A 25,226-nucleotide genomic window follows, 5' to 3' on the forward strand; every position below is an offset into this window, starting at 1 on the left:
GCATGCCTGTAGTCCCAGCAACTCGGGAGGCTGAGGCAGGAGAATCACTTGAACCCAGGAGGCGGAGGTTGCAGTGAGCTGAGATTACGCCATTGCACTCTAGCCTGGGCAACAAGAGTGAAACTCTGTCTCAAACAAAACAAAACAAAACAAAACAAGAGACAGAAGATGTGATAACACTGGGCTGGTCCTTCCTACCTGGCAACAATTGACACAGAAGTTGCAGCCATTTGCTGTTGATGGGGAATGTCCTCTTCAGTGCCTACTGTGTCCACTTAGTTTCCAAGCCTGCCTGAACTCTGTGGTCATCCTGGTTTGGAATCTGGAAATTGTTAACTTTTTTTTTTTTTTGAGACGGAGTCTTGCTCTGCCGCCCAGGCTGGAGTGCAGTGGCCGGGTCTCAGCTCACTGCAAGCTCCGCCTCCCGGGTTTACGCCATTCTCCTGCCTCAGCCTCCCGAGCAGCTGGGACTACAGGCGCCCGCCATGTCGCCCGGCTAGTTTTTTTTTGTATTTTTTTAGTAGAGACGGGGTTTCACCGTGTTAGCCAGGATGGTCTCGATCTCCTGACCTCGTGATCCGCCCGTCTCGGCCTCCCAAAGTGCTGGGATTACAGGCTTGAGCCACCGCGCCCGGCCAATTGTTAACTTTTTAAACTTTAAATTGCATCTTGTGCTCATGCATACCATATTTTAAATACAGAAAAATGATGAAGATTTTTTTTCAGGCACATGCATTATGTATCAAACTGATAATGTGTTTTAGAATCTTTTAGTTGTCTACTTGCCCCATGACTTGTAAAATGAATTAGGCTGGGCACTGGTTCATGTGGCTTTGTAGAAGGATTTCAACTTTACTTCTTACATGTTAGGACCCATGTGAGTTTTTTTGTTTTGTTTTTTGGCTTTTAGTTTTTAGGATTTGAGGCCCCCAATAAGTGCCACATGGAACATTTACTAAAGCCTAGAAAGGCCAAAAGAAACAATCCTATCCCTTAGTTTTACTGTTTACAGTCTAGTTAGGAGACATTAAACACAGATGCAAGGTAAAAGTATTCCAAGCGCAGAGATGCAAATACTTGTATTTATATTCTTTTTTACAGTTCCCAAGAATTGAGTCTTTAAGTATTTGTTTAAAGAGTTTTTTTTTTTAAAGGGTAAACTTTTCCTGGTATTACCTAGATGAGGAATTTTTATTTAAAGCATTTATGTATGTATGTATGTATGTATGTATGTATGTATTTGAGACAGGGTCTCCTTATGTTGCCCAGGCTGGTCTTGAACTCCTGGGCCCAGAGGATCCTCCTGCCATGGCTTTCCAAAGTGCTGGGATTACAGGTGTGAGCCACTGTGCCCAGCCATAAAGCATTTCCATATTAACTTTTAAAAAAATAAGATTAAATTGGATAGATTTCCAAACTCTGATTTCTCTTTTTCTTGTTTTGAAAATGTGTATTTGTCATGTTGAATGTGATGTGATAGCTATTGATGTATCTCATAGTACAGTAAAAGTAGTATATAAACACAGGAAGAAAAGATGAGACACTTCTGCATCCAGAATGTGTTAAGATGAGACACTTCTGCATCCAGAATATGTTTGCACATAATCGTTTTCATGTAGGCAGACTCTTTTCTTTTTTAGTCCAAATGATTGATTTAAACATATGACTATATAAAATATATGCGTTACACTCCAAACATGACAGTAGTAAGCAAGCTGCATAAAATTCGTAACATTAATCTCCAAGTTCCAAATGCAGATACTCATTCTCGTTCTTTTTTTCTCTCTCCTACATTTCCAAATGCAAAAATAAACAGCCTGCCAAGGAGCAAGTTGCTAAAGTGCTGTAGTGTTTCATCTAGGTAATCTTGGGTTTAGCTGCCTTTAGATTATATTTGTTTCCTCATTTAAATTGGCATTGGCCACAACTAGGTGCCTCTTGGTCATTTTCTGGTCAGCTTTAATGTTACAATAACTTGAAGCTAGACATGGTGCGTCCCCAGAAGAAACAATATACACGTGCTGCTTTAGTGTGAATGCCTACGTTGGTATTTCTTCCCTGCCCTGGGCCTTTATTCTTAACAGGTGACTGTCAGATCAGATCATCTGTTGAGAGGGAATGTGTTTTACCTGAGCTGCAGGTGTGTTCAGCACTTTGATTAACAAGAATAATTTGGCCCTCCCTTCCTGGGTGTCCTCTCTTTCCTGCCCCTTCCCTGCTCTTTGCAGCACAGTAGACAAGCATTTGAATAAAATGGACAGTCTGCATTTAGCAAATTACCCTTCCAAGGGCTTCTGCTTTGCAAATAATCGGGCAGTTAAGTGGAGACAGGAAAGATCCAGAGGTAAATGTGGTCTAGTTTTGGGTGCAGGTTGACTAGAAAGTATGTCAGTAAACTTGTTACTAAGGTTCCATTTTGGCTGTTTAAAAAAAATACAAATCAATTCTTGTTAGCCACACCTTAGATTTGAAGGGAAATGGGCTTGTGTTATTGACCAATTATATTACATGGCTTTTAATTTTCAGGAAGTGTCATTAATATGTTTTGTTTTTGTTTTGTTTTTGAGACTCACTTTGTTCCCCAGGCTGTAGTACAGTGATAGAGTCCCAGCTCACTGCAGCCTCAATCTTCTGGGCTCAAGGTATCCTCCCACCTCAGCCTTCTGAGTAGCTGGGACTACAGGCGTGTACCAGCATGGCCTGGCTACTTAGTTTTATTTTTTGTAGAGACAGTCTCCCTATGTTGCTCAAACTGGTCTCAAACTCCTGGTTTCAAGCCATCGTCCTGCCTAGACCTCCCAAAATGTGGGATCACACAGGTGTGACACTCTGTGCCAGGCCTTAACCAAACCTTTTTTTTTGTTGTTGTTATATTCATGCAATCAGAAGTTGATAATTTTTTTTTTTTTGAGTTGGGGTCTCATCCTTTCACCCAGGCTGGAATACAGTAAAATGTTTTTGTGTTTTCTAAGCAGTGGCTAGAAACATTAATCACTGAGCATGTTACCGTCTCAGAAGTTTCTTTGGTCTTTATATTGGAGTGCTGAGTTGTCATTCTAGTTCATGGGAGAAGCTATGACATACAGAAGGATGTGCTTTAATTAGCGATGTTGTTTGGTAGTTAAATAGGCCATAGTAATGCAGCGAATTTTTAATTTTTATTTTATATTGCCAGAATGGATCTGTTTAGAACCCATTTAAACTCTTGTCACCTTGGCAAAAAGGTCACATAGAAAACATCTTTATAGAATGGCGATTTCTTTATAATTTACTTGATGGCTTCAGTAGTGACTGAATGTAAAACTATAAAATATTAATATGAATTACAAATGAATGGCATCCATATTTTTCTCTTAGGGTTTGTGATAGGAAATCAGATACTGGGTTTATCTATATGATAATGTCTGTCTGTTTTCAGGACACAGGGAATCGATGGTGGAGATGGGTGATAGAAGACATCATCCTTTCATAGATCGGTGTCCACATCCAGCTTACTTCCCACAGTCTCTTGCTTCCTCATTTTTAAAGTGGTTTACTCAGGATGAGAGTTCTCCTACTTTTTATTGACTACTTCTGCACACTATGCTACTCCAAGCAATCTTGGAACTTTTTTTTTCCCTCTAGATGAAGTCTTGTTCTGTCCTCCAGGCTGGAGTTCAATGACGTGATCTCAGCTCACTGCAACATCCGCCTCCCTGGTTCAAGCAATTCTCCTGCCTAAGCCTCCCGAGTAGCTGGGATTACAGGCACCCGCTACCACGCCCAGTGAATTTTTAAATTTTTAGTACACACGAAGTTTCACCACGTTGGCCAGACTGGTCTCAAAGTCCCAGCCTCAAGTGATCTGCCTGCCTTGGCCTCCCAAAGTGCTGGGATTTCAGGCATGAGCCACCACGCCTGGGCCAATCTTGGAACTTTAAAGAGCCTCCATTAACAAGGCAGAAAGATAGGTGTCACACCAGGTGTGAGTGCCGTCTTTAGAGGGGTACAGTGACCCATTTTCTAACAGTTATTCTTAAACCTAGGGGGAAATGTAGGACAAAAGATGCTGTAAGGTTGACTCTTCCAGAGATTTCCATACCTTAGCAATCTAAAAACTGTACGAAAGGTCAGAGTTAGGACTTTGAAAGAATGCTAAGTGTTTGACAAAATTTTTGGCATTTACCTCAGTCGTAAGTGCTGCTTTGGAAGCCTGCTGATCACGAGAATGCTTTTAGTCTCAGCCCAATCTCAACTTCTACTTGAGTGGTTATCTGTGGACACTAAGTTAAAATTGTTGGAAACAGTGGCTTTTAACGGATATTTTTATCTCTTTCTTCCTGCTGAGGTGGAGGGAAGGATTAGTGACTACTGGGGAGGCTTATGAGGTGCTGGGGCTGGTGCTGAGCACTTACACACATTATTTCATGCAGTAATTACACACCCTGTAAGGCGGCAATCATCTTTATAGACAAAACTTGAGGGGAGAAGGGTTACATACTTGCAACTGGCAAATCACAGAGCTGGGATTCGAACCCACTTATCTCTTTTTCCAAAACTCAGATCCTGCCTTCTGGGAAAGGTGGAGCTGCCTGGGTTGGACTTACCTCTCAGTCTTGTTCAGGTAAACAGCTGGGGAAAGAGATGGGACTAGGTTTTTGCACAGTAGTAAATTGTAAAGTTTGTAGAGGCCGTTCCTCTTCATTATCTTACATGATTTCCACATTAACTCCAGAAGGTGGCAGTGCCTCTGGCTCCCCAGCTTCTGAACATTGAGGACTAAGCAGCAGTGGTAGTAGTGTCAGAAGGCCTGGAGGTCAGAAGGAGTTAGGAGTGAAATCTTCCGAAGCCCCAGCCCGGGTCACAGCAGCGTCTCCCTTTTTTCCTTAGGGAATGGTTCTTTCCTTGAGATTGGCAATAGGAGGGCTGCTCCCTTGCGGGCCAGCAGCTGCTGAGAGATGATGGTGGCCAGAAAAGGATAGTAGAGGGTAGTAGTAGGTAGACATAGTAGAGGTAGTAGAGTTTCCTCCCCCGTGGGAGTCTCACCCTGGAGTTAGGAGAGGGCCTTTTGCCTGCCTTTTCTTCCCAAACCCCATCCTTCATTTCCATTAAAAAATTACATCACCCTAGAGGCAGCTTTGAGACTCAAGAAGTTTAAAACCTTGTAAGATTTGAACATATTAAGTGGTTTTTCATTTTGAATTTACAAAGTAATACGAGGGTAAAAGAAACAAAGTTTATCCTTCAAAAGGAAAGAAAATGACCACAGGTATTTCTTAAATCTCTCACCTCTACTTTTCCTGTTTTCTAAGCGGAATACAGAATTAAGTGTCACGCAGATTTTTACTGTAAACAGTGATGCTGTACCTGGTTGCTCATGAGTTCCTCGTTTTCTTTGTTTTAGATTGATGAAGGACTGCTTGGATTTTGACTTTCCTGAAGATGTTAATTATATGTTTCAAAAATCATGTGTTCTGCTAAAAATCACTTATGCATAGCCTTGGAAAAAGAACTGGAGGCAGGGAGTTGCTTCAGGGTGCAGAATATTGTTTTGGAGGCCTTGGGAAATAAATCTTGAGTTAGTTCATTTACCACCAAGACATATTTAGTCACTGTATATAAACAAAAGAAGTCACAGTGTGCCTGGACATTATTTGTCCCAGATGGAGTTTAAACTTGGCTCATTATACTGCACTGATGTCATGGTGCATAAACTGGCTCTGAATTCAACGTGCATAGAATCGGCTGTGCTTGTATGTGCTGAGGACATGCGGGAGGAGGGGCGGGGCTGGCTGGAAAATCTTTGTCACATTTTTCCTTTGCTCTCTGTAGAGACTAGTGTCAGTCTTGAATTTGGACTTGGTGCAGAATGAGGGAAGAATTGGAATAATCTGTTAATATGTACGAGTCAGTATGTGTATGTCCTCAAAGCTGTAGTGCTTCCAAGACCAAGAATCTAAGTGTGCCTGGCTTTCCAACAGTTACTTAACAAAGCTCTAGTAACTCAAATCTAGAAAGGAAAATCTTAAAAGCATTACATTTTAAAAGAGCATGTTTAGTGTGTTTGCCTTGAAGTCTTAAATCTGGACAGCTTCTTTAAACTTTGCAATGGTCTTAAGTATCCAGCTGTAAAATTCTGTTTTCCTGGATTGTATGGTGGACAGTGTCTCAAACTAGTTGCTTAAAAGTATGTAAAAAGGTGGCCGAATTTAATTCTTCCTGTGTGCTTTGAGAGGGCCACTTGTGGGAGAGAAAACGGAGCCGGAGAGGGTCCTTTCCTGGACTTCTGAACCCTTAATAGGAAATTTCCACATACTGTGGGGTTACTTTATTACTTTTTATTGCTGGCTTTTGTTATGATAATCTTAATAAGAAGCATTTCCAAGTAATTCAAACCATTTTGTAGATGTAAAGGGCTTAGATTTCAGAACTTCTGTGAATGGATTCCTATAGGAGTCACTCTTGTTGCCGGGACACAGAAGCTGAGCAGACACTGGAATGTGAATGCATTGGGAGGTGAACCTTTAAGGAGAGCGCAAATGTTTACCAAAGAGAATATCTGGTCAGAGGTGAGAAGTGGTTGGTTTTAGATTTTATTGAGAACATGAAACATGGCAGATTTGGTAAAATTTTTTTCTTGAGATTGTAATTTTACTTAACTGAGAGACTTGTCACTGGTAGGAATTTGAAGAAGAAATTGAGGATAGAAGGCTCTGCTTCAGGGAGGAACACATATTTCCTTTTTTTTTTTTTTTAATATATTTTTTATTATACTTTAAGTTCTAGGGTACATGTGCATAACGTGCAGGTTTGTTACATATGTATACTTATGCCATGTTGGTGTGCTGCACCCATCAACTCGTCAGCACCCATCAAGTCATCATTTATATCATGTATAACTCCCCAATGCAATCCCTCCCTCCTCCCCCCTCCCCATGATAGGCCCCAGTGTGTGATGTTCCCCTTCCCGAGTCCAAGTGGTCTCATTGTTCAGTTCCCACCTATGAGTGAGAACATGCGGTGTTTGGTTTTCTGTTCTTGTGATAGTTTGCTAAGAATGATGGTTTCCAGCTGCATCCATGTCCCTACAAAGGACGCAAACTCATCCTTTTTGATGGCTGCATAGTATTCCATGGTGTATATGTGCCACATTTTCTTAATCCAGTCTGTCACAGATGGACATTTGGGTTGATTCCAAGTCTTTGCTATTGTGAATAGTGCCGCAATAAACATACGTGTGCGTGTGTCTTTGTAGTAGAATAATTTATAATCCTTTGGGTATATACCCAGTAGTGGGATGGCTGGGTCATATGGTACATCTAAGAACACATATTTCCTAGAAGAGAACTTGTCCTGCCTTTGGGGATGTTCCTTTGACCCGGTTAACTGCATTCTCTTTATTTTAGCAGTCTTGTTGAATTATCTCCATATTGAATTGACATGGTGAATCCACGCCTAGTAGAGGGGAGAAGGGGTGGTGTGGACTAGATGAGTATGCACTTTGGTCAGACATGGCTGGATTCCTGTCACTTTGTAGTTTTGTAACCTTGGAAGGGTTGCTTTTCTTCTTCAAGCCTCAGTTTCCCCATTTGTAAAATCTAGTTAATATCTACCTAGCAGATGACAGGGATTCAATAAGTAGTAGCTGTTTCTTAATCATTATAGAAAAAAACCTGGAAAAAGGAGTTGATAAAGTACCTTGCATCATGCTGAATTAATCTTAGAGATGTGATATTGAGGATACAGCTTTTTTTTTTTTTTTTAACAAAGAACAGTACATTTTTGTTTTTAATTTTAACTTATTATTTATTATTATTATTTTGAGACAGTCTCACTGTGTTGCCCAGGCTGGAGCAGCTGCCGCCTCCTGAGTTCAAGCGATTCTCATGCCTCAGCCTCCAGAGTAGCTGAGACTACAGGCACCCACCATATGCCTGGCTAATTTTTGTATTTTTAGTAGAGACGGAGTAGTGATCCACCTGTCTCAGCTTCCCAAAGTTCTGGGATTACAGGCGTGAGCCACCACACCCGGCTGAGGGTACAGCTTTTGAACCTTCTATTCTTTGAAGAAAACAGTATTAAAACTTTTGGAGTAGTGGATATCCTTGCTCCTTATTTTGAACAGTGAGAGTCCTAAAGCCCAGGAAAACCCAAAACATATTTGCCATGTATCCTACGGGTTGTGTTGAGCAAGGGGAGCTTCACCTACAATGTGTGCCCTTGGACCTTGAGTTGCCAGTGTTTGCTTAGGTCCCCTTGGGGGCTTCCTGTTATTGTATATTATTTTTCAATCAGCTTTGGATTCAGGCTTCAGGTAGGGCAGTGAGCAAAATGAGGCAATGGATACATTCACATCTTCTTACCAGGATCTTTCTAGTTTACTTGCTTATGTTTTTAATCCTAGGACATTTTCTTTGCATGTGTTATTACCACAAAGATCAATATTGGGCATTTGCACCCCATCACTTCCCTTTTCCTGATTTGGAGAAAAGAGGGGACTCAAAAAACAAATACTGTTTACTTTTCAGTTTTGCCTGAGGCCAGCTGTGGTCTGTCGCACACAGACTGGGGTCTGAAAGGTGTGTGTGGATAGACAGTTTGGGTGTGGGGGCCTGGGATGAGCTTGGAGACTGGGAATCTTGGGGGTGGGGCTGAGGAGTGGGGAGTGGGAGTATATGTGACCAGAAAATAGTGGCATGAAGAATAGGCGGTAGTACTCTTCTCATGTGGTCAAAGGTCACTTTTAAAGTTATTAGGTATTCCTGGATAGTATCCTTAGTTGAGTGGAACTCTTCTGCAGCTTTTAGATTGTATCATTTCCCCCCGTAAAGATACCTGTTGGATAATCGTAAATGTGGGCTCCAAGGAGGAAGTGTTCGTTGATACATGAAAACAAGCTTCACAAAGCGTGGCCAGTGGAAAAAACTCTGGAAGTGAAATGGGATCTCCTCTCTGCTATGGTTTATATCTTCATTGTCTGAGGATTGGATTTAACGGTTAAAAATGCTGCAAGTGTAATATTTTGCCTTTGGTCAGTTGGTACCGTTCTCCCAGGAGACGCTTTTTTTGGGAGACAGTCTTGCTCTGTTTCCCGGGCTGGAGTGCAGTTGGCACTGTCACGGTTTGCTACAGCCTTGACCTCCTGGGCTCACATGATCTTCCTGCCGCAACCTCCTGAGCTGCTAGAACTACAGGAATGTACCACCACGTCCGGCTAATTTTTACAATTATTTTTGTAGATATGGAGTCTTACTATGTTGCCTGGGCTGCTCTGGAACTCCTGGTCTCAAGCGATTCTCCCCATCTCAGCCTCCCAAAGCACTGGAAATTACAGGCATGAGCCGCTGTACCTGGCCAGAAGCTTTTTTGATGGACTGATACTTTAGCCTGATTGCTTATTTGAGTGACTGGTGATTTTTTTATTTGAGGCATAAATTAGACATTTGCCTCCAGGAGTAGTCTTAGATACTATTGACACCTGGTTAATCAGCCACCCAAAGTTTAAATTGCAAAAGTAGCCTTCCTTTCCCTCTTTTAATGAGTAAAAAACAGAGTTAGTTTTAGATTTATACCTGTAAAGGAAAGATAGTACACCTTCTTTCAATTCCCCTGTTAGACAAAGAATTCCCATGATGCTGTATTTGCTCAATTGTATTAATTGTAACTTTTGTTTTATTGTTTCTCTGGACTTTGGAAGAGTGGTCACTTATTTTTTATTAAACTTTGATAAACTGCCTTCTGTTTATTTCCAACTTCATGGTTCTTGTAGCACTAACGGTTTTGAAACAGATCTGATGAAGCAATAGTAGCCTAGAGGATGCTCTCATGATTTGATTAGCATGGTTCTTAACATCTCTGGAGAAAAAAAAAATCAGTAGTTAAAATCTTTGTCTTTTTTTTTCTTCCTGTGAAGACGTGGTGCAATATGAATCAGTTTAATGCTGACTTTGGAAAAGTAGGAAATGCTTAGTGAGTAGACAAAAAATGATGCGGTTTGGAGAGCAATGTTCTGTTTCGCATTTTATATTAAGGAGGACTTGTAGCAGTTATTATATTTCTGCTTTGTGGCTGGGGAGAGGGAGGGAGGGAGGGAGAGAGAAAAACATTGCCCAACTTGTATGATAGGAAAGGTTAAGTGCCGGGAGTTGGCCAGGTTGTGACTCATGCTCCTCAGGGGCTGCGTGATGCAAGACCTGCCGCCAGCTCATTCATGTCTGCTGTCAGGACCGGTCATTGGGCTGGTGTGTGTCAAACTTATTTTTGTCTCTGCTTTATTGACAACGAAAACAGCTAGGTGGTCAGCCTCCCTCAGTATAATAAAATGCTTTCTTTTAAAATACCTCAGTGCCAAGATGAATACAGTTTGTTTAAATAATGACTTCTCCTCTACTGAGAAAAATTGATATTGGGACACAAGAGACTTGCCTGGTTTCTGAGGTAACTTGGTAGATTATAATCTGGTTGCTATGGCTACTCAGCAGCAATGAAAATTACATGAACTAAACATTTGAAGGGAGGTATTTTCGTCAGATGCTTAAAAGCCCGTTACCTATCATCTTTCTCCCTGAAGAAGTGGGATGGGGGTCAGGAATTGAACTCAGTAAGCAGTGGGGGAAAGCATAAGTGGACCCTTAGAGGCTGGATGCCTCTGGGTCGTTCTTTGAAGTTTGGCCTGGTGTCAGTGACCACTGAGGAACTGTTACAGACACTTTTTATGCAATATGATAAGCAGATAACGTGACGACAGTCTGGACATGTCCCAATTCAGAAATCCGTTTTCTTGCCTGGGACTTTCCGTAATATTGGTGAATTGTGTTTTCTGAACCGGTATTCGGGACACATTGTCTGACAGTTATGAGCGTGGTAGAAAAGAGTATATGAATTTGGGATTGTCAGAGAAAATCTAGGACATAGAGTCTTGGCATCCATTGGTTCCCCGCTCCCCCAACTAATTAATTCCATGGGCATATATCACAGTTCTATCCCTAGAGCTTTAAACACAAAGCAAATGGTTTCTGCTTTATTACAGTGATGCTAGAATTGGTCTAAGGACCTTTAAGAAGACCTGGATAATCATCTGTATTGAAGTGTTGTTTTCTTCCATTGTAGTTTTTATGTTGTATATTTATGTAAAAATAAATGATTTTCATGTTAAAGAAATGATTTTAAAAGCTCCTTTTCAAGAAAACAAATATTTTAATCATTCTAGAGATCTTGAAGGAATTTCCTTTTGAGTTTTTGAAACAGTACAATGTGCTTACATTGGTGGTAATTTAAATACTGAAAACTCAAAGATTATCTACAGTTGTTACACAGGAAAAATAAATTGCTTTGAAATAACTGTCGTAATTCAAGAGCACAAGGGGTGAAGCTTAGTCTGAGTTTCCCTGAATGATTCTATTTTTTTCCAGGTAATGTATTTTCTGATTTAAAATTTTTAGTATTCCAGCAGTGTCATCTGGATGAATTATTAGAAGAGGCAAAATACATGGATATTAAAGATGGAGTTTTTAAAGATGAAATGGCTTTGATCTCAATAGTTTTACAAAACAAATTATGGTGTATACAGTAAATAAAGTTGACTTTTAAATTGCATCTTATGAAAGCTTAATTTCTAAGCTAAGATAATTATTTGCAATAGTTTTTTTTTTTTAATGTTTTATGACTTTCATTCGTTCAGTGAAAGTAGTTATTGAGCACATAACTTATTCTATGCCAGGGGTGGGGCTAGATTGCTGGATGTTATCCTTATCGTGCCTAGATTAAAGAAGGAAAGACAGACACTAACATAATTGCTTAGTTAATTAATTGCAGTTGTAAATGCTAGGAAGAAGTAGTAGAGCGGGTTTTTTGTTTGATTGAGAACACATAGCGGGGGACCTGACCTGTCCTAAGAGTCAAACACTATATCCCAAGCTGAGAAGGATGAATAGATGTTGGTTGAGGATGGAGGAAGGTAGGTGGTAAGCTAAGATGAGGGAGTACAGGAAGAGTATTACAGACAGAGGGAACAGTATGCTTGACAGTTTTGTGCTAGGGAAGAACAGGGCTTGTTCCAGTAACTGTAGGATGAATGTGACACTGACATCCTGTCAATTTCTAGAAATTCTATGGTGATTTTTAAAAAGTTTTAGCCTTGTACATGGTGGTTTTTAACTATACTTTTTGTGGTTGTTGTTTTTGAGATGGAGTCTTGCTCTGTCACCTAGGCTGGAGTGCAGTGGCATGCCACAACCTCCACCTCCAAGCCATTTTCCTGCCTCAGCCTCTCAAGTAGCTGGGATTACAGGCGCCCACCACCATGCCTGGCTAATTTTTGTATTTTTAGTAGAAACAAGGTTTCACCCAGGCTGGTCTTGAACTCCTGACCTCAAGTGATCCATCTGCCTCGGCCTCCCAAAGTGCTGGGATTACAGACGTGAGCCACCGTGCCCAGCCTAACTATAGTTTTTTAAGTTTGTATTATGTCTTTTAACTTGTATTTAGATATCAATTAGTGATTTTTTTCCTTTGATTGTCCTTTGATTAAAACTATTAATAAAACTATAAGGCTGTTGACAGAATGTACTTTGCTATTACCACTCATGGTCTAGTCTTGGAAGTTGTCTAACATTAAATATTTATGTTCATATAAGTAAAACATTGACTTTAAACATTTGGGTATTTGGTGGGGCCTATTTATAATATTTATTGAATACTGTTCATTATTGTCTTAAGATCCTATACACAGATATTCTTTTTAAAAATTTTTTTCTTGTAAATTTTTTTTTGTTGTCACACAATAGAATCATATAACCCAGATCAGTAATAGACACTTGGGAACAGTATGTAACACTGTTAGGTCAAAACCTCATTGCTAGATGCAGCTTTCTTCTATAAGTATAGTTTCTGGTCTTTTTTCTTCTTTAATTGTAGTTTCTAAATTTGTGAAAGAGAAAAAGGAATTGTGCTTTTCAAAGAAAAATTTTCTTCAAATGGAGTTTTTAAAGTTAGATAGCATCATAAGCAACACAGGAGAATTCACTTAGCTAAATTCAAATACATATACTCTTTCTATCCCCATACCTCCAATTAAGACTTATACTCGGCTGGGCGCGGTGGCTCAAGCCTGTAATCCCAGCACTTTGGGAGGCCGAGACGGGTGGATCACAAGGTCAGGAGATCAAGACCATCCTGGCTAACACAGTGAAACCCCGTCTCTACTAAAAAATACAAAAAACTAGCCGGGCGAGGTGGCGGGCGCCTGTAGTCCCAGCTACCCAGGAGGCTGAGGCAGGAGAATGGCGTGAACCCGGGAGGCGGAGCTTGCAGTGAGCTGAGATCCGGCCACTGCACTCCAGCCTGGGCGACAGAGCGAGACTCCGTCTCAAAAAAAAAAAAAAGACTTATACTCCAAGTTTTGTGTTTATAAAACATTTTATGCCACATACTTCCTGTCTAGTGTATAAATATAGGTAATAACACTTGACAAATCCCAGAGGTTCCAGTATTAAACTGAAATTAATGTGTTGTTTTGGCAGGTTATTCTCGTTCAAGTTAATCCAGGTGAGACTTTCACAATCAGAGCGGAGGATGGAACACTTCAGTGCATTCAAGGTAAGGACATTTTTGGTAAATATTCGAATCAAAGATTTTTTCTTTATTTGAAGGAAGTAGTGTTTTTCTATATGTGTCTGCATGTAATTTTCTAGATGTAAAGTATATCTTGGATATTCGTTTTCTTTTTTTTTCTGTCACATGGTCTCAAATATGTATTATGATGTTATCCAAAGGATATTTGTAGTGGTAAAATCTGTATTGGGTATCTGTTGGTTAATTATTGCTAAGTAACAAATTACTCCAAAATTTGGTGGCTTATAACAACAAGTATTAACTCACACGGGCTATTGGTAGGAAGTTTTCTGCAATTACTTGTTAAGTGGGCCTCTCCATGGAGGAGTAGAGGGGGCTTATGTTATGGCAGCTGGCTTCAGAGCCAATAACTAGAGGGCAAGAGGGAGCTAGTAGGTCCAGCCCGGGCTCAAGAGAAGAAATTATGAAAGGGTGTGAATACCAAGAGGCAGGTCATTGGGGACCATCTTGGAGGCTGCCCAACACAGTCTACTCTTTGACCCCCGACCATTCATGTTCCTTCAAATGCAAAATTCTCCCTTCCGGGATCTCTAAAAGTCTTATCCCGTTATAGGATTATCTCAGACTTCAGAATCTTGTCGCCTAAAGTTCCAGGTGTAGGTAAGGCTTCCGGGTGTAGTTCTTTTATTATAGCTCCTAGGACACTTCTAGTTTGTATACTAATGCCTCTTCTGTATATTCACTTGGAAATAAATGACATAGGTACTTTGATCCATATGGAGTTCTGTGTAGGAGGATCAACCTAGATCTGATGTTAGCTGGTAAACACTGCAGTGTTAAAAGGCACTGTTTATGATAGCTCTTTTTGGCAGTGATTGGGATTATGGGGTAAATGGTAAATTGGCATGCAATTGAGATCAGCATTAGGTTATTAATTGAACTGGAATCTAATCAGAGGCTTTATTATTAATACCTGAACTTGCTTACCAATATACAAACAAACTGGGGGAAATACCCTTTAGTTTCAGTTTCCCATAATGAGCTATATAGAAACAGGTTTTTTTTTTTTTTTTTTTGCCTTGCGTAGTAGTAGAGCATGTTGCTTTGTACTTTATTTTTGTATCTATAAGAACAAAAACTTAGAAAATATTTCTTGAGAAATGAGTATATTTTTAAAGATTCAAGGCTAATGAGTTTTAATTGAAGTTAATATTAGATTATTTAATCATTTTTATTAATGATTTCTACTCTGCATTTCTCTGTTGTGTCCCAGAAATTGATCTTTGGAATTCTAAATCATTTAAAATCAAAACCTAGTCTTAGTCGATGAACAATATGGGGGAAACTTCAGGTCAAGGAAGAGAAGAAATATTTTAAAATAGTATGGACTAGAGAGTCTTTCACCTATTTGTAGTATTATAATAAATGGATATTGTGAACAATTAAAACCTCAGAATTCCACAACCCTGTACCTTTAAAAAAAAAAAATCACACTAGAAAAACTAGATGAAAGTCACCAATATGGGATGAAGCTGAGGTTTTCAGTTCAGTAAGAAAGCATTTAAGCCTCTGGTTATGGTAACGTTGGAGCCCCATTAATTGGCTGGTAGATTATATCCCTCTACAACTAAGTATGTGTAATAGAATCTATAAAAGCAAATCACTTAGTGGATGAACATGCATAAAATCTCTTTCATTCCACCTGAGTTTACTTTTTGGTGTCTAAGGAGTGTGTGCGTGTGTATGTAGTGTGTGTATATGTTTTGTGTGCGTATATGTGTATGTAATTTCACTGAGTTAGCTGTTCCTCCACTTTTTTCTTTTTTTTAATCCGTGTATAACTGGTGCACTTTGCAGGAAATGTTGCAAGTATATTGCTGTCTTCACAATGGGAGCTTTGTATTTATTCATGATGATACTTAGAGATAAGTGACACTAACACTCCTTCCAGTGATTTCAAAAATGCCTTTGACCAAAACAAAATTGTGGAGCTTTATCTTTGGCTCCCTCCAGGCTTCCTATTCTTTGTTCTCTTCCGAAGTCTCAGATACTATGGTTATCTTCATTTTGGGGAGTGGTGGTACCTGGCCCAATTAATTGAAATGGCACAGGATGGAATGAGGACTAGGACCTAGATCCAGGTGCTTTGCTAGGGTTTCGGAAGCTCGGGGGCAATAGGATGAACTGCAGAAACTGGAAAGAAAGTCAGCTTAGCAGGCTGAACCCCAAGTTCAGACTCATTGACTGCCACTAATGTGTATAAAAGGCAGTCACTGAGGCAAAAAATAAGAAAGCCTTTATATGAGTTCCAGTATGAGTTTGTGAATATTTCACTCCAGTTGGGTAGAATATAGCAACATAAAATGTGGCAATAGGCAGTATATTTGTACATTCTAACACAAGTTGCTGTGTCATCCTCACACTCTCAGTGATTAACATCATCTCTACCATTGCTGACATTTATTCAGCTCAGGCTGTGCTATGCATTCTGTCCTTTAGTGAGTGTGTAGTTACACACAAGGACGCTGAGGCCTGTCAAAAAGTTACATAGCAAGAAAGAGGCAGAGTCGAGTTTTCTTCCCTGGTATGTCTGACGCCCTGAGTTCCTTGTTCTGTGCCTTTATGTCAGGGAGGACTCCATTCTCTTGATAACAGCAAGGTTAACTTCCTGTTCCTGGAGTAACAGGATTCTGAGCTGGATACTAGGATGAGTACTTAGATACCCAGAATGAGACAGATGGTTTGCAGAACAAAAGTGGATGGTGGAGACTGAGTCTTGGGAATAAGCTAGGGGCGAGCACTTTGTTAACAAAGTGAGATATACTGATTGAGCAGTGACTAGCAGACAGTGTGATGCAGGGAATATTGGTTTAGAACTCATTACATTATTTCTGCCCCAAATCACGTTTGGGTTCAGATTTGGGGTGGCTCAGCTTCCAGGTGGAGCTTCCAGCTCCAGCTGTTGTTGACTGGGGCCAGGGAGGGCTCCAGCTCCAGGACAATGAGAGAGGACTCGTAGGTACAGTGGGAGGCAGTTCTTTGCCATTTAAAAACCTATTAGGAAGGAATCTGAAAATGGTCACATTGTAATGGAAATTTCTGAAAGAAATATTTGTATTTTGTTAGGGATTTAAGAGATCGAAACTCTACTTATGTTCTTTCAACACTGGCCAACAGGTGGGAGGTGGTTTTGTTTTGTTTTTTGTTCTGAGATGGAGTCTCGCTCTGTTGCCCAGGCTGGAGTGCAGTGGGACAATCTCAGCTCACTGCAACCACCGCCTCCTGGGTTTAAGCGATTCTACTGCCTAAGCCTCCTAAGTAGCTGGGACTAGAGGCATGTACCACCACACCTGGCTAATTTTTTGTATTTTTGGTAGAGACAGAGTTTCACTGTGTTGGCCAGGATGGTCTCGATCTCCTGACTTCGTGATCTGGCCGCCTCGGCCTCCCAAAGTGCTGGGATTACAGGCATGAGCCACCACACCCAGCCGGTGTTTTTTTAAATTGAGGGGAAGGTGATAGGTGGTGGTGGCCTTCCTGGAAATTTTGAAGTCATACCCTTTGATTATGCCATGGTTGAAACTGTCAGCCTAATAACTTTGCTATTTTAACACTAGCCCTCAGATTAGGGACTGCTTTGTGGGGATTTCAGGTAGGGAGTGGAGTTGGTTGCTGGGCCTTCCTGGAAACTTTGAAGTCACATTGTATAAGGTCAGTCCTCTTTACTTGTAACTGAATTTATTAGTCGGATAATTTTATCAGGACATTTATGAAACCACTATAAAGACCTCAGAAGCTCATTGTGATCTCATTAAAAGGCAGCTTGGAAGTTGAAAGCAAATTAATACAGAAGAATATGGGCTGAGTGGGGAAGTGCACACCTATAATCCCAGCACTTTGGGAGGCCAAGGCAGAAGGATTGCTTGAGGCCAGGAGTTAAAGACTAGCCTGGGCAACATAGTGAGACCCATTTCTACCAAAAAAAGAAAAAAAAAAAAAAACAATCAGTTGTGGCAGTGCATTCCAGTAGTCCCAGCTACTCAGAAGGCTGAGGTGGGAGGATCGCTTGAGCCCAGGAGTTTGAGGCTGCAGTGAGCTATGGTTGCACCACTGCATTCTATCCCGAGACCCTGTCTATTAAAAAAGAAAAAAAATGTGTTTTTATGGGAATGTCCTTGGTGATAAGGAAGAAAACACAGGAAGCATACAATATGCTGTGAACGCAGATTCATTTCTAATGGAATATTTCTCAATATTTCCCATGAAACATGAATCATAGGTCTTGAAGGGGCCAAAAAAGGTCATAGTTTATTCTCGCTTGGGGTCAGCCTATACCTGTGGCATCCTAGACAAAAGATTTATTTTCTCTCGGCCAAAGTGTATAAAGAGCTAATTGTTAGGAAAAAAGAATCTTAGCAATCAATATGAATTTTGCCTTTGCTTCAATTCAGGAATTAATAGAGGGCACACTTGGGTCTCTCCCATTATTTTCATATCTGTGTCTGGGCTGAGGTGCTGGCAATGCAGCCTTCCTTCCTGTCTACACATGCCATCTTTTTATCTGCTCCCTGTAAAATCCTCTAGCCAAAACAAACATCATGCTTCCTTTAAGACTTCAGGCCTGTCTCTTCCAAGAGTCCTCCCAGACCACTGCCTGACTTTTCCCTGAATTCTGGAGGAGCAGGTAGAGGTAGCACTACACAGTCTGGTTATATGCGTAAACCCTTCCTTAGCTCCTTGAATTAGATGCGAATTCAGTTGTGACAGGAAACAGTGTATCTTAACCCTGCTCCCCAGCTACACAGCTTGAGAATAATTACTGACTGGATTCCTGACTGGCTCTGGTATTACATTCAAACATGATGATTTTTCTTTTAAATTTTACTCTTCTGATGGCAGTTTAAGATGTTTAGTTACGTGCTTTTAGCAGTCTCTAAATCTCGATAGAAGAACTTTGAAATACCACATTGCATTGATAATTGAAGTTAATGAGTTTCCTTTAGAGAAGCGTGTTTAAATTCTAAAGAACTTTTATAATGACCCTACATTAATACTGTAATTTTTTATTTAAGACTGTTATATATAAATTGTGAGGCTAAAGAAAACAGGTGAGTGTGATGCTGATTAAAAAAAAAACTGATTAAAGTAAAATTCTTAGGAAGCACCATTATTTTAGTAAACAGTAATATTTAAAGATACTTAATTACTAATGGGTTCTGTCCAAAATAATTTAGGAATCTTTTACCATAGCAGTTAATCTGCTAACTTGTGTTAAGTGAATAGAGACCTCGAAATGACTAAATGACAACAGAATGCGTGGTCAGAGGGGAACTCTAAGAGGGGGGCACTACTATGAAATGGCTGTAGCTTTGAAGCTATTCGAATGTGAAACTTTTTCCGCTCTTGCTTGTTCTCCGTAAGACTTCTTCAGCTCTGTGTCTAATTTTCCCCCTGCACCAGTGAGTGTGGGAACTGTATCATTGATGAACACCACGCTCTGCCCAGTGACTCTGTGAATGGCACCATTGAGAGCTGTTCACCATTTCTGAATTTCCTCATTTGTCTCCCATCCCCCGCCCCTCCATGTATGAGTCAGCATTCAGAATGTCACAGGGACCCTAGTGTTACTTGTTTTTCCTTATGTGATACTTTGGGGACCTTAATGTTGCTTTTGTTTTTTTCCTTATGTGATACTTTAAGTGCATTTGTTAGACTTGTTTGACACATTAGAAGACTGACCTGCCATTCTTTCTAAGAATTTTATGACAGGTCCTAGGGAATTTGGATTGTCTCTTGCTTAGTTTAGTGTGAAATGACAAGAATGGTGTCATAGCTTGAGCTTGCAAACTGAGGTAGACTAAAACTTCAAAAGCAAAGCATGTATATGGTCTCTCCTTTTTATACATACTTTGCATGTAAATGAGAAATTCCTGTTTTACTAGCTTAAAACCCAGGAAGAGTACCTGTTGCAAATGAAGCCTGTTTTCAAAGACTGTAGTGGATCTCTGTCTTGGCTTAAATTTGTAACCAGTTTTTTGATAAAAAATATTTGGGTGATTTGAAAGTAAAATTATTGTAACATGAATGCATTATATTCTAAATCTTTGCCAACGTTTATTATATTGGATAAATTGTTATTTGACTATTTGTAAAATATCTGTATTATAAATGGAAATGTTTCTTCCTATTATAAGATTAGGATTTTAGGAGCTGGTTTTCTACATAAGAAACTACCTTGAAAACCATTTCTTTTTATTTTTTTTCTTTTGAGACAGGGCACCCTGTCTCAAAAAGAAAGACTTGCTCTGAGACAGACTTGCTCTGTCACCCAGGCTGTAGTGCAGTGGCACGATCAGATCATAGCTCGGTTGCAGCCTCAACCTCCTGAGCTGAAGTGATCTTCCCACCTTGGCCTCCCAAATTGTTGGGATTACAGGCATGAGCCAGTGTGCCTGGCTGAAACCCATTTCTTTAGTATTTGGGGGATTTGTGAGGGATTGCTAACAAGCTGAAATGTTATTGTGAACACTTAGGCCTCACTTGGAAAATCTTCTAGAATTGAAAATAACAAGTCACTTGCCAAGGCTAGCCCTAGTGTCATGGCCATCTTTCTTTCTGATTGATCCAAAGCTGTATAGTTAGTCCTCCTGGGGGCTCTAAGCCAAGACAGTCTGAATTTCTAGGAAAATCTGAATCGCTCTACCAATTTTCCAGCTCACCTTATGATTCTTAAATGTTAGCTTCAGGACCAGTCTTTTACCTGTGTGTGTTCGTACTACAAATATATATTTACATGTGTGTGTGCATGTATTTGTTTCATTAGAAGATTTTTTCATTTTCCACGATAGGATTTACATTAAATTTGGAGAAAGATTGAAGAAAAATTACTTTCAGCTTTGTGGAGTACTCCTGATCTCTGAAATGTTTGGGGGCTTTATTTTGTACATGACGAGTTAGCAGTTCCTCTCAACATGGACTGATGCACAGCTATTTGTTACAAATAGACATTCCGTACGCTGACCTGATAAACCCCTTTGCAGACAGCCTCTTGCTGCTGAGTAACTGGAAGTTTACCAGCAGGTGGTTTCCACCAGGGCCGGAAAATACTGACAGGCCCAGAGCAGAAAGTCTGGGTTATGGAAGGAATGAGAGCAAAGGCTGTGATTGAACGTGCAACTGTCATCTTGCTGGGATTGTGTAATGTCATGAGGCTGGGTTACATCAATACCAAACTATGTTGCTTTCCTAGGAGGTTTTAAGTCTCTCTCAAGGGAGGTACTCAGGGTATATGCTGCTTCCTGCCTTTCTTCTTCCTGTCTCAGTTATCTTGATTTTTATGCTTATTCTTATATTTACATAAGAACGGAATGTTAAACCCTTAGATAAAACTGTCACCCAATGTTCTGTCATCAGACTTAAGATGAATTGGTGTTGAGTTCTCAGAGTACAGTTCTGTAGTGTGAATCCCTGGTCATTTGGTAGCTAATACTTAACCTGTTAGCCCCCGTTTCCTCTCTTAAAATGGGAACAATGATAGTACCTATCTGATAGGATTGTGAGGATAATCCATTATAAGTGTCATCATTATGATCATCATCATCATCTAGTTGTATCCACAGCTTTGCTGCTTTTTTCCCCCTAAATAAATGGCATGATTAATTGTGGGCAATGACTTCATTTTCCTACTTGTAGAAATCAGTTGAAATTCTAGTCTCCCTTTCATTGCTTATTTGTGATAGACTTGCTCTCATAGGGTTGCTGGTGATGGCACCAGTTCAAACATTTTAGATGAAGGTTTATAAGAATATATATACTGTTCAGATATGGGATTATAGCTAAAACAACAGGTTCAGTGTTCCATGAATTTAAAGTAATTTTTGTTGTAGTTTTAGTTGTTGGTTTTCTTTTGAATAACAGCCATTCACTCTGACACCATGCATGAGCAGCTATATTCAGAGAAGGCTATATCTTATTTTATCCAATAAAGCAGTTTTTCTAGTGTGTCTCCTTTTACATTTTCATTGAATTCCATACTTCTGGCTGGGCACAGTGGCTCACGCCTGTAATCCCAACACTTTGGGAGGCCTAGGTGGGGCGGATCACTTGAGGTCAGGAGTTCAAGACCAGCCTGGCCAACATGTTGAAACCCCATCTCTACCAAAAATACAAAAATTAACCGGGTGTGGTGGTGGGCATCTGTAATCCCAGCTACTCAGGAGGATCAGCTGAACCTGGCAGATGGAGGTTGCAGTGAGCTGAGATGGTGCCACTACACTGCAGCCCAGGCGACAGAGCAAGACTCTGTCTCAAAAAAAAAAAAAAAAAAAAAAAAATTGTTTCCATACTTCTTAAAATTTTTATTTAGGACATTCTGTTCTTAGGCAGTACCAAGAAGCAGTAAGGGCTATACATTGGGAAGGGCTATACATTATGGGTTTTAGAGTGAGATTGCCTGGCTTAAAAATCCCCTGCACGTTAGTTGTATATTGTAAAATTAGTTCCTTAATTTCTGTACGCCTCAGTTTCCTTATCTGTAGAGCTGGAATAGTAATTTCTGTCCTGAAGGACTGCTGTGATTAAATGAGTTACTGTGTGGAGAGCACTAAGAACAGTTTCTGAGTCATAGTAAGGGCCCAGTATATAGGAGTGATTACTAAGCTTTTGGTCTTTATTATGGGTGGGCATTGAACTCCCCCTTCATTTTTTTGTTACCTAATCATTTTAAAACATTTCAGAAAACCTGTGTGAACTGGAGTTATTAGGATTCTTTAGATGTCTTTACGTTTAAATTCTAACACTTCAAAATAACATGTTTAAAAGTTATGCAATCGCAGTTTAGCTTCTGAACCCTTCTGCCCTTTAGGCTGGTTAAACAATGATTAAAATGTCATCTCTGAAGGTACCACTGCTTAGAGTTCTTTAAATGTCACAGATCTTTGCGTGTCAGATAATTCAGAAAAGCGAGCAGTGTCGCATTACCTAAATGGTTGGCCACAGGTTATTTCACAGCTTGTGGTCTTTCAGTTCCTGCTTTATTCTTTTCTGTATTTTTCACTCTTGTTCTTACATTTCCAACCTGAAATAGAAAAGTTCATGTTACAAGTGTCTTTAAGGAAGACTGGATTAAGTTCTTCAAGGGCAAGGGTCAAAGCTTAGTCATCTTTGTATCCCAGGGCCTATCCTGTACGTAGGAGGCATAGAGACTGAAGGAAAGTCATTTCCTGATACTTGTCTTTGTCTGTTCGGGCTGCTATAACAAAAATACCGTAGACTGGATGGCTTATTAACAACAGAAATCTATTTCCCACAGTTCTGGAGGCTGGGAAGTCCAAGATCAAGATACTGGTTTCTTTGGTGTTTGCGGAAGGCCTGCTTTCTGGTTCATAGATGGCAGTTTCTCTCTGTGTCCTCACATGGTTGAAAGGCCTGGGGGTCTTCTTGGGCCTCCTTTATAAGGACACTAATCCCATTCATGAGGGATTAGTGTCCCTCATGACCCAATCACCCCTTCTAATACCACCCCTTCTAATACCATCACCTTTGGGGTTAGAATTTCAGTGTATGAATTTGTGGTGGGGTGGGGGACACAAACATTCAGACAGTGATGGTGCTGTTGAAGATAAAATGATGGAAAAATTCTCTTAGTTAATTTAGAGAAGTTATTTATATTTGTTATTCTGATTAGGTAGTTAAAATTAGTTATTTTCACTCTTAGTTCCTCAAATTAAGATAATATAGGCATGTGTTTCCAAAAACAGTAATTCCGAAAAGTCCAGTATATGGATTAGCTTCTCTTACCTGTAAAAATGCATGAAGGAATCATTATATTCATGCTTTTAATAACTTTCTTTTGGGGGAGAATAGGATGGGAATACCTTAGAAAATGTTAGGCTATTTAATCCTTAAAGATACATAAACTTTTCCCCAAACTTTGTATTTATTTTTATATTATTAACAAATATTTTAATTTAGGTTACTCATTAATTTTATTAATATTTTATGTTCTCTTGCTGTTGGAAATTATAGCGTTTATGTGTAGTAATGAATTATCAGTAAACTCTGTGTCAGACCCAAGAACAAATTATGCTTTAGTAAATGAGGGCCGGGCATGGTGGCGCACACCTGTAATCCCAGCACTGTGGGAGGCTGAGGCAGGCGGATCATGAGGTCAAGAGATTAGACCATCCTGGCCAACATGGTGAAACACTGTCTCAACTAAAAACACAAAAATTAGCTGGGCGTGGTGGTGCACACCTGTAGTCCCAGCTACTTGGGAGGCTGAGGGAGGAGAATCGCTCGAACCCGGGAGGCGGAGGTTGCAGTGAGTCGAGATCACACCACTGCACTCCAGTCTGGTGACAGAGCGAGCCTCCATCTCAAAAAATAAATACATAAATACATAAATACATAATAAATAAATATAAATAGTAAATGAGTCTGATTTGTGCTTGTCGGTTTTTGCATTGCTATAAGGAAATACCTGAGACTGTGTAGTTTATAAGGAAAAGAGGTTTAATTGGCTCATGGTTCTACAGGATATACAGGAAGCATGGTGCTGGGATCTGCTTCTGGTGAGGGCCTCAGAAAACTTACAATTATGCAGAAGGCGAAGGAGAGCCGGCAAGTCACATGGCGAGAGCAGGAGTAAGAGAGAGAAGGGAGAGGTCCCAGACTTTTAAACAACCAGATCTCCTGTGAACTGAATGAGAACTCACTCATCACCATGGGGATGGTGCTAAGCCATTCCTGAGGGATCCATCCTCACAATCCAGTCACCTTCCAGCAGGCCCCACCACCAACATTGGGAATGACATCTCAGTGTGAGATTTGGAGGGGACAAAGATCCAAATCATATCGTTTACTGAGTTAAATGAAGGTGACATTAATGGTTTTCCTCTATCAGCAGTGTGATTGAAGAGGGCAGGCAGGCATCAAGCCTGAAGGAGGGCATTTGTGGTGGGATGTGGAAGGAGAAACACGTATTACAGACATTTAGGAGATAGTCATGACTTGTGACCAATGAGAACACACTGGATGAATGTTTCCCTAAGGTGGATGAACTATAGTGTCTTAGAAAAATGTTTGTCTTTTAACATAATTGACAGCACTAAACATTTTTTACTCTCTGTCTCTTAATTGGACAAGCATTAAGAGTAACAAATATGGGTTTAAAAGGCAAACTTTTTTTTTTTTAAGTGGGTAATTTTTCGTTTTCCTCAACTTGGGTATTTCCTCTGCATAAAGGTGTTATATTTAAATTATGGAACACCTTTATGGATGCTTTATATATTGCATTGTGGAGCCAGTTTTAAACATCTGTTTTGTTATCTTTCTAGCTATAGGAGTGTCCACATCTTCACTTTATTTAAAAAGCTCCCAGGTCTGTATTAGCAGATTATTATTTCTGTTCCAAATTGATAAGAAGAGGAGGCCTAGCATCAAGGGAAAAGTCTTTGGGAGTGAAAAAAGAGTGGAAACTTAAAATATAAGCCCTTTTCTTGTTCTGTCTTCTAGGGAAAATGTTATTCTGTGTTAGAGAAATGACCAGATGAATTTTGTTTCCTGTTTCGTTTTGCAGTTCTCATTAAAGTGGGTATACACATACACTTATCTCATGTAAATGTCAAACTGTTTGTTTGTTCTTGAAGTGCTTAGTCTTCAACAGTTCTCCTTGG

At 40.0% G+C, this 25,226-nt stretch overlaps 1 protein-coding gene across 2 annotated transcripts in view; it reads left to right on the top strand.

Annotated features, from left to right (window-relative positions):
* The window catches only part of FNDC3B (fibronectin type III domain containing 3B), a 378,980-nt gene that overhangs the window by 82,785 nt on the left and 270,969 nt on the right, over positions 1-25,226 (top strand). For both annotated transcript variants that reach the window (XM_033211719.1, XM_033211718.1), the window contains exon 3: positions 13,500-13,575. In XM_033211719.1, the coding sequence (XP_033067610.1) occupies positions 13,500-13,575 (76 nt within the window). The remainder of the gene's footprint in view (positions 1-13,499; positions 13,576-25,226) is intronic.

This window comes from Trachypithecus francoisi, unplaced genomic scaffold (genome assembly GCF_009764315.1).
Source record: "Trachypithecus francoisi isolate TF-2019V2 unplaced genomic scaffold, Tfra_2.0 Lachesis_group0, whole genome shotgun sequence".
Lineage (NCBI taxonomy): Eukaryota > Metazoa > Chordata > Mammalia > Primates > Cercopithecidae > Trachypithecus > Trachypithecus francoisi.